At 40.0% G+C, this 15,937-nt stretch overlaps 2 protein-coding genes across 2 annotated transcripts; one reads left to right on the top strand and one right to left on the bottom strand.

Moving 5' to 3' along the window:
- Nucleotides 1–5,804: 5,804 nt before the first annotated feature.
- LOC132688642 (olfactory receptor 1D2) lies at nucleotides 5,805–6,785 on the top strand. The gene has a single exon (XM_060647855.3). The coding sequence runs from the start codon at nucleotides 5,844–5,846 to the stop codon at nucleotides 6,783–6,785; it is 942 nt and encodes a 313-aa protein (XP_060503838.3). The 5' UTR covers nucleotides 5,805–5,843.
- A 4,127-nt stretch (nucleotides 6,786–10,912) lies between these two features.
- On the bottom strand, nucleotides 10,913–11,861 carry LOC132687094 (olfactory receptor-like protein DTMT). Its single transcript, XM_081791177.1, is given in 2 exon segments — nucleotides 10,913–11,420; nucleotides 11,422–11,861. Coding segments are annotated over 2 exon segments (948 nt in total).
- Between the last annotated feature and the right edge of the window lie 4,076 nt (nucleotides 11,862–15,937).

Genomic DNA, 15,937 nt, shown 5'->3' on the forward strand with positions numbered 1-15,937 from the left:
CTGAAACAGGCTCCAGGCTCCGAGCTGTCAGCACAGAGCCCGACGCGGGGCTCGAACCCACGGACCGTGAGATCATGACCTGAGCCGAAGTCGGACGCTTAACTGACCAAGCCACCCAGGCGCCCCAAGCAGCTGTTTGTTTTAAAGTATCACAGGAGATTCTGATGCAGACTAAAGTGTCCGGGGGAACTTTCCTTCAGCGCTAGAAAGCAAAGATAGTATTCCCTCTGGGTGTCCTCTGACTTTCCCCAGTGCTCTTCCCTGCTTCCTTCCTTCCCCTCTGTGTGGCAGATATCCCAGAGGGCCCTGAACCAGGCAAATAGGCTGTGGAGGGACGTTGTTTCTGATGAGGTCTAAGGAGATGGAAGGCCTTTGTCTCCATGGCAGAAACAGAGGGGGTAGCTGGTGTGCTCAGGGCTGGGGTCACTCAGGGAGTTACCACTGTGCTCTTTTTCATTTTAGGCCATTTGGGGGTTCTTGGAGTGATCTCTGGAATGAGCCCATCAGTTCCCCATTATTGGTCAACCGTTTTTCTAAGAGGAAACCAGTCTTTCTTTTGCTAGCCTCAAGTTTCCAGGCTTTCTACCTTCTCCCACTTCTAGGCTAACAAAGCAAACATGTGCCTTGAACTCCTGGTCAAAGCCTCGTCCCTGCCACCAAATCACTCCATGACCTTGGGCAGATCTTTTCAGCGAAAACTCTCCCTTAAGTACTAGGAGAACTATCTCATTCATGGTATTGAACCATAGGTGAATTATATGGTAATAAACCACAGATATGGAAAGTTGTATAACGGAAAGTCTCTAGAGCCTGTGCTAAGAGTACTTCCATTTTCACGCAAATGCCGAAGAACCACCATATGATTACTCTATGGTTTGGAATCTTACAGTTAAAAGAGATCTTAACCTTCACCTACTTCCACAAAAGCTGAATCAGCTCTGCAACAACCACTCTGCCTGCATGATAATGTCTGAATGCCTTCTGTGATAGGGAATCCACTCCCCCCTCCCCCCCCCAACCCCCACACCCCACCCCTCTTCACTGGCAGAGCACTAGCTTCCCTGGGAGATAGCCTGGCTCTTCTCTTTGTCTCTGGTTTACTCCCTAGCTGCTGACTTGGACAAATAACACCCCGTGTATGGGAAGCCCAAGATGATACATTCTGGCACTCATTTCTCCCCCATGTAGACAGCACCAAGGGGCTGGCCACTAACAAGTCTGCGTGTGACTCACTCTCTGCAGACACAGGCGGGCTGAGACTGCTCTGTTTGAGGTGGGGGGAGAGCCAGGCCCAGGATGGGGAAGAGACTAGGGCCCCTGATGCCTCTTTGTCCTGAGAGCAGGGTTTCCTACTGGAGGAGGTAGGAGATAGTAGTTTGAGAAAATTGTTCAGAATAGAGCTCCCTTTACAATCACTTCCAGTTAGGCTGAAGAAGTGCTTCCACATGTACAGCATTTCATCTCTTTCTCCAAACCTCCATTCGGGTGGGCATTATTCGCCTTCTTCCAAGTGTGGCAAACTGCTTGGGACGTGGGCTTTGGAGACAGAAGGGGGCTCGCATTTCCACTTGATCAGTTCCCGGTTGTAACTTGGTAAACTCATTAACCTAAGTCTTAGCCACCTTATCAAGAAATTGGAATATTAGAGTCAATTTGTGATTTTGTGTGAACTAAATACAAAATTTTACAACACATTTTCTAGCCAGTGCTCAGTAGGAGGTAGTGGTTTGCTCATACGTGTTAGGCTAGCACTTAGACCCAAACTTCTGACTCAAAATATCCTCCCGCTGTACCACCCACACTGGATATGTGGGGATCGGATTTTGTGAAGATAACAAATCTGTTCATTTGCTAAATGCTGGGCCTTCTCCCTTACCCTTAAACTGGAGCTCCGAGCTATTTTAATCCCCTGGGTTACTCCCTGTCCGCACATCTGCATGTGTTTGTTTAGCTGCTACTTTGAATTCATCGTATTCCAGATTGAAATTCCAGAACAGGCCCACTTACCCTGGCACGCTGGTTGATTTTTCGAACAACTGCATTTTATCTGTAGTGTTACTGAAAAGCTCTTGGCGCCGATCACTGTACTTCATTCATTCATTTCAAATGCATGGAATGCCTAATACACCGTACAGTTCAGTCCCACCTTCATACGTTGAGCCTATGCTGTGTCTGGTGCCATGCAAGGCCCTGGGATACAATGATGAAAATGTCCCTGTTCTTGAGGCACTCACAGTCTTGTGGGAAACAGACATTTAAGCAAAATGTAGGATAGGGCAACTATAAAAGCACAAAGACCAGAAAGTAATAATGTTTCCTATATGTCTCATGTCTTGTTGTGCCTCTATTCCTCCTTTAACTGATTTCTTTTCCATTAAATGAATAGTGTCTGATGTAGAATTTTAATTTCTGTAATGATTTTGAAGCCATATTCTTTGAGAGTTGGATTTTTTTTTTAGTGGCTGCTCTAGGGTCTCCTATATACACCTTAACATATGAGAAGCAGCTTCAGATCTGTACTAGCTTAATTCCAGTGACCTATAGAAACAATTCTTGTGGAGATCTATTCCCTTTCCCCTCTTTTTTGTACTATTATTGTTATAGGTATAACATCTATTAATGTTAGATGTTATATCTATATATAGAGAGAGAGATATGTAACCCAGTATATATATAAGCATATATATATACACATATTTATATAAGCATATAACCCAACAATATATTGTCATAATTATGACTTTACCTTTCTATAGTCATTTCCTTAGTCAATACAGCTTTGATCCCACTGACATCCCTTGTCCTGTTATTGACAATATGTTGTATATCTATGCACTAGAAGCTTGACAATATACCATTACCTATTATTTCATATACTCGGTTCATAAATCAGTTAAGGCAAGAAAGGAGAAAATAAGCACTTAAGCCGTATTGTATATTTACCTAACTGCCTTTACCGCTATTCTTTGTTTCTTGTGTGTGTGCAGATTACCAACTGGGGTCATTTACTTTCAGTTCAAAAACCTCCTTCAGTATTTTTTGTAAGTAAGGCAGGACTGGTAAGAACAAATTCTCTCAGTTTTGTTGACCTGAGGAATATTTTATACTGTCTTCATTTTGAAAAGGAGCTTCACTGGACATGGGATTCTTGTTTTATGGGATTTGGGGGTTTTATTGTTTTGTTTTAACTTTAAATATATTATCCCAGTGCCTTCTGGCCCACATTGTTTCTGCTAGGTCAACTGTTAATGTCATCAGGGTTTCTGTATAAATAGATATTTGTTTCTTTCAGCTTTCAGGATTTCTCCTTGTCTTCACCTTTCAGATTTTTTATGGTGGTGAGTCTGTTTGTGGGTCTCTCTCTGTTTATCCTACTCGGAATTTGTTGAGCTTCTAGGTGTGTAAGTATTTTTCAATAAATTTGGGAAGTTTTCACTAATTATGTCTTCAAACATTTTTCTGCTCCTCTCTTTTGCTCTCTCTCCTCTTTCCAGTACTCCCGCCACATATATGTTGGTGTACTTAATGGTGTCCCACATTTCCCTGAGGCTCTCTTCATTTTTCTTCATTTTCTCTCTTTTTTCGGCTTGCATCAATCTATCTATAAGATTACTAATCTTTCTGCCATTCGAACTCACTGTTGAGCCCCTCCAGGGACTTTTTTGTTTTAATTATGACACTTTTCAACTCCACAATTTCCCCGTGATTATGTTTTAAAATTCCTTCCTCCTATTGATAGTCTTGATTTGATAGGCATTGTCATAATACCTTCTTTTACTCCTTTATTGTTTTTGATTTTTTAATGAGTATTTATTTTTGAGAGAGAGAAAGAGAGAGAGAGAGAGAGCACAAGCAGGGGAGGGGCAGAGAAAGAGGGAGACACAGAATCCAAAGCAGGCTCCACGGTCTGAGCTGTCAGCACAGAGCCCAACGTGGGGCTGGAACTCAGGAACAGTGTGATCATGACTTGAGACAAAGTTGGACACTTAACCAACTGAGGCACCCAGGAGCCCCTTCTTTTACTTCTTTAAACAGGTTTTCCTTTAGTTCTATGAACATGTTTTTTTGAAGTTTCCTTTTTAATTTTTTTAAGTTTTATTTTAATTCCATTTAGTAAACATACAGTGTATTATTAGTTTCAGGTATACAATATAGTGATTCAACCTTTCCATACCACCCCTGGTGCTCACCACAAGTGCATTCCTTAATCCCCATCACCTATTTCAACCATCGCCCCATGTACCTCCCCTTTGCTTATCAGCAGTTCTCTATAATTAAGGGTCTGTCTTCTAATTTGTCTCTTTCTTTCTCTCTTCTTTTCCTTTTGCTCATTTGTCTGGTTTCTTAAATTCCACATATGAGTGAAATCATATAGTATTTGTCTTTCTCTGACTGACTTATTTCACTTAGCATAATATTCTCTAGCTCCATCCACGTTGTTGCAAATGGCAAGATTTCATTCTTTTTTATGGAGGAATAATATTCCATTGCATATATATATATACACATATATATATATATATATATATACACACACATATATATATATGTGTGTGTATATATATATATATATATGTATATATATATATGTGTATATATATATATATATATATATATCACATCTTCTTTATCTATTCATCAGTCAATGACACTATTCATCTTTCATTCTAGCCTTAATACACTCTTTTATTTTTAGAGTCCTGGATATTTCACAGAGCAAGTGTCTCCTCACTCTGTTTTTTCTACATTTTCTTAGCTTATTTTCATGCTTATTTGTAGATGACATTTAGATTATCTTTTATTTCTTAAAAACTGTGTTAGAATTTTATGTTTCAATACATTGAATTTAGATTAATTCAAGGGAATATGCACCAGTGCCACAAATTTATCTTTCTGTTTGGTACCATGGTATATCTATTCTTAAATGTACACAACATGCCTCACTGGAGATGGTGAAGGTCCAGTCTGATTCCTGTTAACATCTCAATGCATAGATCTGTTTGGTGATAGTGTGGATGCAATTATTTCACCTCAGCTTCTATCCTACTTCTGATGATTGTCTACATGTAATGACAATAGGCAGTGTTTCTTGACTGCTCACTGCAGACAAGCGCTCTGTGTTAAGCACATTGTGACTTAATTTTCACATGAAGAAATGGGCTATTAAAGAGCACGAATGATTTACCAGACAACTGACTGGTGGTAGCACTTGGGCTGGAATTCAAGTGTTCTGACAATGCAATCTTACTAACTACATGATATGACTACATGAGTGCCATTAGTTTCGGGTCCACGTATTGTGTGATTGTCCAGTCCAATGTAAACCCTTTTTATTCCTAATGGCCTAGCCATTGATTGTCTTAGATTTCCCAGATAAATTCTCATTTCAGCAAATAATTATTTTTCTTTCTCTTTTCCAATACTTTTACTTACTCTTTTTTGTTCTCTTGTGTAATACCCATTTTTATAATGTATATAAAATATCATTGAAACACCTATGCAATATGCACTACATATCATCTTTAAGCACCGCAAGAGTATTTAAGACAATAAGATTTCATATATGACACAGACATAATTCCTAGAACATTGAGTATGCCAAATTAGCAGTTGCTGGAATGATTAAGGTTCATAAACATTTTCCATGTTCTGTTTCTGTGTCTGTTATTTCTTTCTTGTTTAAAAAAAATTATAAAATTGAGTCTATTTTAATGATATTTTTATAAAACTAAGATATTTTTAATGCTAAGAAAATCATTTGTTTTGCTCATCTGAATGTACTTATTCAATAGAGGACACTTAGCAGACATTTGGTGGTATTGATATTGTAGACAGTTGGGGAAATGGATGGAGGCAACCAGACTAGAATCTCTGACTTCCTACTCCTGGGGATTTCAGAGAGTCCTGAGCAGCAGCAAGTCCTGTTCTGGATGTTCCTATCCATGTACCTGGTCACAGTTGTGGGAAATGTGCTCATCATCCTGGCCATCAGCTTTGACCCCCGCTTGCACACTCCCATGTACTTCTTCCTGGCCAACCTCTCCTTCACCGACCTTTTCTTTGTCACCAACACAATCCCCAAGATGTTGGTGAACCTTCAGTCCCAGAACAAAGCCATCTCCTATGCAGGGTGTATGACACAGCTCTACTTCTTGGTCTCCTTGGTGACACTGGACAATCTCATCCTGGCTACGATGGCCTATGACCGCTATGTGGCCATCTGCCGCCCCCTCCACTATGTCACAGCCATGAGCCCGGGGCTCTGTATTTTGCTCCTCACCTTGTGTTGGTCACTTTCTCTCCTCTATGGCCTCACCCTCACCCTCTTCATGACCAAGGTGACCTTCTGTGGTTCCCGGAAGATCCACTACATCTTCTGTGAGATGTATGTTCTGCTGAGGTTGGCCTGTTCCAACACCCAGATCATTCACATAGTGCTGATTACCACAGGCATCTTTATCTTCCTCACCCCCTTTGGGTTCATGATGATATCCTACATTCGTATCGTCAGAACCATCCTCCAAATACCTTCAGCCTCTAGTAAATACAAAGCCTTCTCCACCTGTGCTTCACATTTGGCTGTGGTCTCTCTTTTCTATGGGACGCTTTGTATGGTATATCTGCAGCCTCTCCAATCCTACTCCATGAAGGACTCAGTAGCCACAGTAATGTATGCTGTGGTGACGCCCATGATGAACCCTTTCATCTACAGCCTGAGGAACAAGGACATGCATGGGGCTCTGGGAAGACTGCTTCTAGGTAAAGCCTTCCAGAAGGTGACATGAGGTAATTTTGGAGACTGAAGTGGAGACTGGGAATTTTCTACCACATGCAAGGCATTATCTTATAGGAGACACAGGAGTGATTAGGACATAGCTCCAGCTCAGAATGAATTTATGTATCCGTGGTGAAGGAAAGGCATGTATGTGTAATGCAAGATCCCCTGACCAAAAAACCTTCAAAATAAATAAGGTAACACTAACACTAATACCAGAATTTTGCAAATAAGAACCTTCAACTTATGTGGCCACGGTATCATATTGCCACCATGCTGTGGAATCCATGTAAATGGATAAACTCACCGACTAAAAGATATACAATGTCTGAATGGATAAAATAAATATTCCCAACTATATGCTACCTATAAGACATAACACTAGAAGTTGAAAGATTGTCATAAAAATCCAAATCTATAGTTAATAGTTTAATGATTATGCTTAACAGAATGTCCTCCTAAGAATTGGACAATGCTTTGCTTAATAAATTGGATACACAAAATGTTGGGCATCTATACTAACAGAGATCAGACATGGGGTCAAACAGCTGGGAGGTATTGTTGTCCTGGGCCTACATTCCCACCCAAAAGCAACCTCCTGTGCTTGGTAGCACTTTGTCCTTTCAGACACGGCATAAACTCTCCAGTTCGTCAGCATGTATCATTGCCTTCTTGGCATTGCTTTTCTCAGAAGAAGGTAATATTTTCTGGATTCACTGCAGATACCAAAAATGGAAAAATAATTGTATTTTGGGGGGAAAAAACACGAGTGTTTCATTCTGGAATATACTGTATCCCAACACGTTTAATTAGCAAGCAAAGAGCACCTGTGTCAAACCTATTTTACATTAAATGAATCTTACAACGATCAGTGTAGAAAAAAAGTTATGATATGAAAAGTTTAAGAAGCAAAAAGAAGCCTGAAGTTTTTCATTCATTTTTCAATATGATTATAAAATGAACAATGATATTGTGCAATGCTGTTGTATTCAATGAAACAATTGGGCTTCACACTTTTTAGAGATTTTGAGTAGTAAATGACGGTCTTTGGGATTTAGCAAAAATTATGTGCTTCAAACAGAAAGCAGCATTCGTGCTTTGCCACATGAGAATATAAACATTAACAATACCACTGAATTCACTATATTTATTTGTGATGTTGATGAAAAGTTTGATCCTTCCAAAAAAACTTTGGAAAAGATTCCCTATTTGACACAATATCAAGAAATTAGTTATATATTTATTAGAGAAACAAAACTTCAAAATTTTAATGTCAGCTGGTCAAAATTAGTAAGTCTACTACAAACTGCTCTCTGATAGTATTGGTGATAATATCAAACTTGTTTTTAAAAATTAAACCCAGGGTGCCTGGCTGGCTCAGTTGGTGGAGTATGTGACTCTTGGTCTCAGGGTTGTGAGTTTGAGCCTCACGTTGGGTGTAAAGATTACTTAAAATAAATAAATAAAATTAAAAAAAAATAAATCCAAAGTGACAATATTTTCCATGACACCTAACGTGAGTCATTTATTATAATATTTTTCAATGCTAAAATTTCAAAACTAAAAGGCTTAATAGAATAGTAATTATATCATAAACTGAATACGTTCCCATGAATTGAACTAGCTGGCCAGTGCTCCACTTTAAAAATTGAATAAACAGGGGCGCTTGGGTGGCTCAGTCGGTTAAGCGGCCAACTTCGACTCAAGTCATGATCTCACGGTCCGTGAGTTTGAGCCCCACGTCGGGCTCTGTGCTGACAGCTCAGAGCCTGGAGCCTGTTTCAGATTCTGTGTCTCCCTCTCTCTGACCCTCCCCCGTTCATGCTCTGTCTCTCTCTGTCTCAAAAATAAATAAACATTAAAAAAAAAATCTTTAAAAATTGAATAAACAATATGGTAGCCTTTGGCACTATGTGGAGGTCAGATATGGGACCAAAAATGGTTTTGGAAATGTTTAAAGAAAATGAGTTACTCATGTTACACAATAATTTTTTAAAAACCTCTCCTATCACTTGTGAAGATTTGATTCAATACATGGGGTTATCTTGATATGCAAATCATGTCTGAATACATTGTGAATACTTCTCTGCAAATACAGTCACAAATAATTGCACAAATATATTATTCAATTGACTGATTCCTTTTGAAAAAACTGTACTTTGAAAACATAATTTGGCAAAGAATAATGCAAACTACTCATCATAGTTAAAATACATTTACATGAATGAAAATAATGACCGCTCTATATATACAAAATTAAGGAGCTGAATGATGAGTTCTTGTAAAATGTTCATTTATTCCCAATTTTATGACAATAAAATAACATTATATGTTATATGAACATATTAGTTTACCTTTCCCAACTAATACACTAAATGAAGAGCAAAAATTCAAGTTGATGGAACACAGTGCAACATAATACTGAAAAATATTATGACAACATTGGAATATTAGAATTCTACTTATGCCTCCAGAAAAGTGACACTAACTATATAAATGTTTGTACAAAGATTTGATCCATATTCAAAGTGCATGTGGTTGTGAACAGATCTTGTATTATTAAACAGGAAAAAAAATCTAAATATCACTCCCAGTTAATGGACCCAATCCTAAATTCTCCACTAAACAATTCAAGATAAAACAAAGGACTTCACACTGACATCTTGCTCAGAAGAAAAGATGCCAGGTTTTGCTTCCAAATCAAAGGAGTTACAAAATACAATAATGTATTTAATAATTAAGTATTTCTATTTTCACTTATAATTTATTCAATATCAAAGTTTAAGTATCATCTCCAGTGGCATATATTTTTGAGTTATGATAGAGGCATATTCCATATATTAATAAAATAAAAAATCTTTGATCATATTTCTGCAGTTGATTTTTCTTTTATTTATTTATTTATTTATTTATTTATTTATTTAGAGTGTGTGTGTGCACATGTGAGAGGATAAGAGAGAGAGAGAGGGAGAGAGAGAGAATCCCAAGCAGGCTCTGCATTATCAGCATGGAGCCTGATGCAGGGCCCAAACTCACAAACCATGAGATCATGACCTGAGCCAAAATCAAGAGTCAGATGCTTAACCAACTGAGCCCCCCAGGCGTCCTTGCGGTAAGCGTCTGGCTTACTTAACACTCATGTACATTACCTGCTTGGCCACTGGAATATGGGCTTACAATTCTTGTTCTATACTTTATGATTATGTATTATCATAATTCAATCAGAAAAATGAAGACATGAAAGAAATATGTGAAAGCATGATCTACTGACAAATGACTAGAACTGGACAGAATACACCACTACAATGGAGGGAGTACAGTTTGGTAGTTTCAAGATGCAGTATAGTGTAGTCATGAGGATCTTGGGCTACACGCCAAACTGCCTGGGTTCCAATCTTAACTTCTTATGTGATGTTGGGCAGTAAATTAACCTTTCTATCATTTTACCTATAGAATGAGGATGACCATAGGACCAGCATCATAGAGGTGGTAGACTAATAGATTGGAAAAGCACCTGACACACTCAGAAGCACCCAACAAGCGTTTGCTACTTATTCTCTTTTGTAAAGAACAATTTTTCTGATCTGGCTCAAAAAATAAAATTAAAATCAAAGGATAGAATGAGGTGAGCATATGGATGGAGAGAAGGAAATAAGAAGTGCTTTTATTCATAGTGGAGAGTGAGGTGTATAGAGAAGTTGAGAACTCCAGGATTCTCTGTGTTCTGTGAGAAAGAAAGGTTGGATTTTATTCTTTCTTCACTTGAGTGCATCACTGAGGATTCTTGAGCAGGAAGAAAAGCAATGATGACAGTGATGTTGGAAGAAGACAATTTCGGAATTGAAATGAATAATAGATGTTTTGCACAAAGGTATATAAGTCTTATTTTCAAACTTCAATTCCACCTGGCAAAAGGGAAATATGGATTCACATCAAACTGGTTTCCTGCCCCCAACTCTACCTGAAACCAGCTAAGTAGTTACCATATTTTCATATTTGCCTTTAGCATAGGGTTTTTATCTGAACAGAAAATTTGATAGCTTTAAAATTAAGGGAGAAAAAACACTGATTTAGAGTCATATTCCATTATCAACATTACTATACCCACTGAATTAAATAATGTAAAAATCCAAATTGTTACCATTTTAGAGAGAAAGATACTTTCTTTTTCCAAAAGACTCTTCCCAGGGCTCCCTTCATGTCTCTGTTCCTCAGACTTTGGATGAAGGGATTCAGCATGGGGGTGACCACAGTGTACATCATGGCCAAGACAGTCTCCTCAACAGCAGAATTATTAGCTGAAGGGCACAAGTAGAGACCGATAACTGTCCCATAGAAGAGAGACAGCGCAGAGAGGTGGGAGCCACAGGTGGAGAAGGCCTTGAGGACGTCCCTGGCAGAAGGGACCCTGAGGATGGAGGACACAATCCGTGCATAAGACATGACGATGAGTAGGAATGGGATGACGAGAAGAAGCCCTCCCATGATAAATATCACCAACTCATTGACTCGAGTGTCAGAGCAGGCCAGCTTCAGCAGAGCAGACATATCACAGAAAAAGTGGGGGATTATGTTGTCGGCACAGAAGGACAGCTTGGCCATGAGCAGGGTGTGCAACATGGCATGGGCAGTAGTCAGCACCCAGGACCACCACCAAGGAGAGACCGAGGTTGGGGCTCATGATGGTGGTGTAGTGCAGAGGAAAACAGATGGCCACATAGCGACCATAGGCCATGACAACAATGAGGAAGCTCTCAAGAACTCCAAAAAACAAGTAACAATACATCTGGGCCAGGCAGCTGGCATAGGGGAGGGGCGGGACCTGGCTCTGCATGTTCTGCAGCAGTTTGGGCATTGTGACAGAGTAGAAGCAGAGGTCAGAGAAGGATTAATTGCTAAGAAACAAATACATGGGCACGTGGAGGTGGGAGTCCAGGCGAATGAGGACGATGATGAGAAGGTTCCCCAGGACGGTGGTAACATACACAGCCAGGAACAGAGCATAGAACAGATTCCACTGCTCTGGTTCGATGGGCAGGCCCAGAAGGAGGAACTCTGAGACGACAGTTTGGTTCCTCTCTGTCATTCTGTGATTCTATTATATTTATGAAGAAAATAACAGACCCTAAAATCCAAGTATAAGAAATAAATATATTTCCATTGCAAGTGGCCTATTGTCAAATGGTGGATGAGTGAGAATATAGGCACAGGTGGCAGCTGACTCTACTGAAAATACAAGCCTCCAATGACCTCCAAGTCTCTAAATCGGATAACATATCACATTTAAAACTAATCGTCACTTCTTCCTTCTTAAAACTCTCCCATCTCTTGGCTGTGGTGACACCTCAGTTTCATGTTTCTCCTATCTCCCTTGGAATGCCTTCACAGAGTCCTTAGAGAACGTCTCCTGTTCAGTCATCGTTTGAATATTGGTGGTCCTCAGAATCCTCCTACACTTCCCCTAAATATGACAGTGAATCCCAAATGTATTTATCCAGCCCACATAGCTCATCTGGGCTATAGACGTGGGTGTTCAGCTCTCTGATGGCCATCTTCCTGCATGGCTCATTGTTACTCTGAAACCAATCTTTGTGAAATTTAGTTTATTGCCTTCCTTGACCCAGAGGGGCTCCACTCCCAGTAGCTCTAGTTCGGTGACTGACAGTACCGCCTACAAGGTATTCGAGTCAAACCTGAGAGCCGTCCTTGACTCCTTCCTCTCTTCCTGCTCCTTATGCATTTACTGTATGTTACCAGTCTCCCTTTCTTCTCACTTCTCGTATACATATCCCACGTACATACACTTCTCGTATGTGGGCTACATATCCCACAGCCACTATTCAGGTCATTTTCCTCAACTGAACCATCACAACAAGTCTGGTCTCTCCACATTTACCTTCACTCCCTTCCATCCCATTGACATTATCCAGAATCATTCTTTTTATAAGTCAAACCTGCTTGTGTCACTATTCTAATTGAAGAGTTTCCTCTTTCCATTAACATAAAGTCCAAACCGGTTTACGTGACCCACAAGACCCTATTTCATCAGATCAATTAGCTCATGTCTAGCCCTCTCTCCACTCCAGCTGTACCAAGTATTTCTCATTTTCTCAAAGGCATCCTGCTGTCACCCACCATATGACATCACATTTTCCATTCCCTGACACATGCTGTCTCCACCTCATTCCATCCTGTAACCTAGTAATTCACCCTCCAGACCATTAAATAGCGATTATTTTCTCTTTGCTAGACTTTAAGGATAGGGGGAGGTTCTATCTTGTTCACAGCCAAACACTAGCATCTAGAACAATGTGACGAAAGAGAGAGACAGACAGAGACAGAGACAGACAGAAATGAAAGAAGGAAGGGAGGAAGGAAGGAAGGGAAAGAAATTTATGACAACCCAAGGGATTTCTTATTTGTTTCAGCATTCACCAAAAATAGTGGAGGTTGAAACATTCACTGACACCGAGGCCTTCCAAATCATAGCTCCCTTATCTAAATCCATTGTATTGATTTTCAGATACGGCACTACAGACTGTCCAGAATTCCTCCCCCGGGTCACAATATTACCCCATCTCAAGATATCCTGCTATATGGCTTACACTCATCTACCCAAACAACAGTGCTATCATTTTTTTCCTTAAGATTTACCCCACACAGAAAAATCAGATATTTGCCCCACAAAATATCAGTATTGATGCAGCAAGAAATGAGATGGAAGTGGAAGTTGAGAGATCATGGAAGAGCAAAAAGAATGGGGATAATTTCCAATCTCTTGGCTCTAGTTTCTGGTCTCCTCCAGACACCCTTCCCACAGTGTGAGTCAGGATTGACAAGAAAAACCAAGAGCATTTCGGGATGAGAAAAACATCTCCTAACCCTGAAGAGAGAGAAGAGTGCACTCACTGCAGGCTGTTCACCAAGGTCATGGGGCTAAAACAGGCATATGCATGTGTTTTCACACTTGGACACAGGAAAGATCTGTTACATATTAGTGGGGGGAGGATCCATCTCTGACTCTTCAGGAATTCCTTTCTCTGAGAAACAAGTAGGGCCCATCTATTCTATAAAATACCTGATTAGGAGAACAACTCAGATATTACTTACAAATGCTGCCATTGAAGAGCCATATGAACTTTACCTACCCCTCACATTCTACGTGCTTCACCTTTAAAATGCCAATACCGCCTTCTCCCTGACTACCTCACAAAGCTACTGTAAAATGAAATCTCTTTTGAGAAAACTCTTCGCGAAACATAGAGGACTCTGTTGTGAAATACTTATAGATACTATTTTAAATAATGAGATGGAATCTGGTGATACTAATCAAGCTATTTCTAGAATGTTGAGCAGGTTTTCTTGATTTTTAGACTGCCTGAAGAACAATCCCATAGAATCACATCATAAAACCTCAGTAATATGAATGCTAAGGTTGGAAGAAGCCTAAGACATATACCCTCCAGCCTAACTTATCACGTATGTCTCAAGGAGACTTCAGGGCTTTGGCCCAAGACCCCTCGCTCTTTTATTCATTATAAACTCATAGAGATTCAGATTGTAGTCATCGCCTGAATCTACGCTGTCCTTTCTCACTTCTCTCATTCTGACTTCCTGGGCCTGCGGGACAATGGGTCCCAGTGGAACCTACATGGTGGGGGAGGACAGTAATAACAAACAAAATAAATTTCAAACCTCCCTGGGACAAATCCCCTAGGAAGTATGAAGCAGGGACTTCTTAATTACTAGCCATCTTTGGGTAGGGGAACAGGCAACAAAGAAAAGAGTTCATGCCCTAGTCCCACCAGGACCTCTGCCTTAGCTACCAGAGCCCAGAAGACCTCTTCCTTCTTTGACTTCATTATTTTCACTCTTGAAGTATTTGTCTCCAGAAGTGCTTAAGAGTGATAACTTTTTTTTTGTTTTGGATTATTGCTTCAGAAATATTATCTTTAAGGGGCGCCTGGGTGGCTCAGTCGTTGAGCGTCCGACTTTGGCTCAGGTCACGATCTCGCGGTCTGTGAGTTCGAGCCCCACATCAGGCTCTGTGCTGACAACTCAGAGCCTGGAGCCTGCTTCGGATTCTGTGTCTCCCTGTCTCTCTGCCCCTCCCCTGCTCAGTCTCTGCCTCTCTCTCTGTCAAAAATAAATAAACATTAAAAATAAAAAAAAATAAAAAAAATAACTGTTAATTACAAATTATTATTAAAAAAAAAAAGAAATATTATCTTTAAAACAGGAAAAGAAAAGTTCTTTATTGATCAACTTATTCAATAATTCAGTCCCATAATTTCTGCCTGCTACATTTAGGAAAAGTGACTGTGAGCTATTTTCACACATCACTTGTCACTTAATGATGAAATCTAACCATCGTCTGTAAACACAGACAGTCACTCCCTCCTTATTTCCCCAGCCACACCTAGCCACATTTGACAACTGTCTTGGATCTTGGATCTCTGTGAGGCAACTGGATGACAAGGATAGATGGAAAGAAAATGGTGCTGTCAGCAAACTAAGTAACATGTGTTATTTAAGATTGAAGAGTTAAAGAAAACATGGCGTACCCAGGAAACTCAAGGAAGTTCAGTGTGACTGTCACATATTATTGGGGGAGAGAATGCAAGGGCTGGGGTGAGAGCCAGGCAGAGTCCTGGTCAGGCAAATCTTACAGAATGTGGCAAGCAAGGCCACCTTCATTCTCAGCAAAACATCTCTAAATGGCTTTAAAATGAGAGGTTCAAATTTCATTTTTAGGACAGTAACTCGGATTGAAGGAGAGCACATTAGCATTAAAAATAAGGAAGGCATGGAAATCATTAGAAGGCTATTTCCATATCCCAAGGTGAGAGATAATGGTTATAAATGCTTTCAAAGTGGATATATTAGAGAAATGTGTCACCTATAAATATCAACTAAATGTTTCAACCAAACCAACATTTCTTGACACCAGTGTCTTTGGAAATAAAATAAACAAACCTGCCCCACGTAGTGGGTTGCAACCCACTACTGTCCATGTAATGGGTTGCAGCAAGCAATGTTCCTGGTGCACAGTCATTTAAAAAACACACACACACACACACATACGGGGCATGTGTGGCTCAGTCGCTCAAGCATCTGACTCTTGGTTTCAGCTCAGATCATGATATCATGGGTTTGTGAGTT

The sequence above is a fragment of the Panthera onca genome, chromosome E1 (assembly GCF_046562875.1).
Source record: "Panthera onca isolate mPanOnc1 chromosome E1, mPanOnc1 haplotype 2, whole genome shotgun sequence".
Taxonomy (NCBI): Eukaryota; Metazoa; Chordata; class Mammalia; order Carnivora; family Felidae; genus Panthera; species Panthera onca.

Bases quoted from the DNA above. Each gene is read 5' to 3' on its own strand.
- LOC132688642 (XM_060647855.3), top strand. From the start codon at position 5,844: ATGGATGGAGGCAACCAGACTAGAATCTCTGACTTCCTACTCCTGGGG.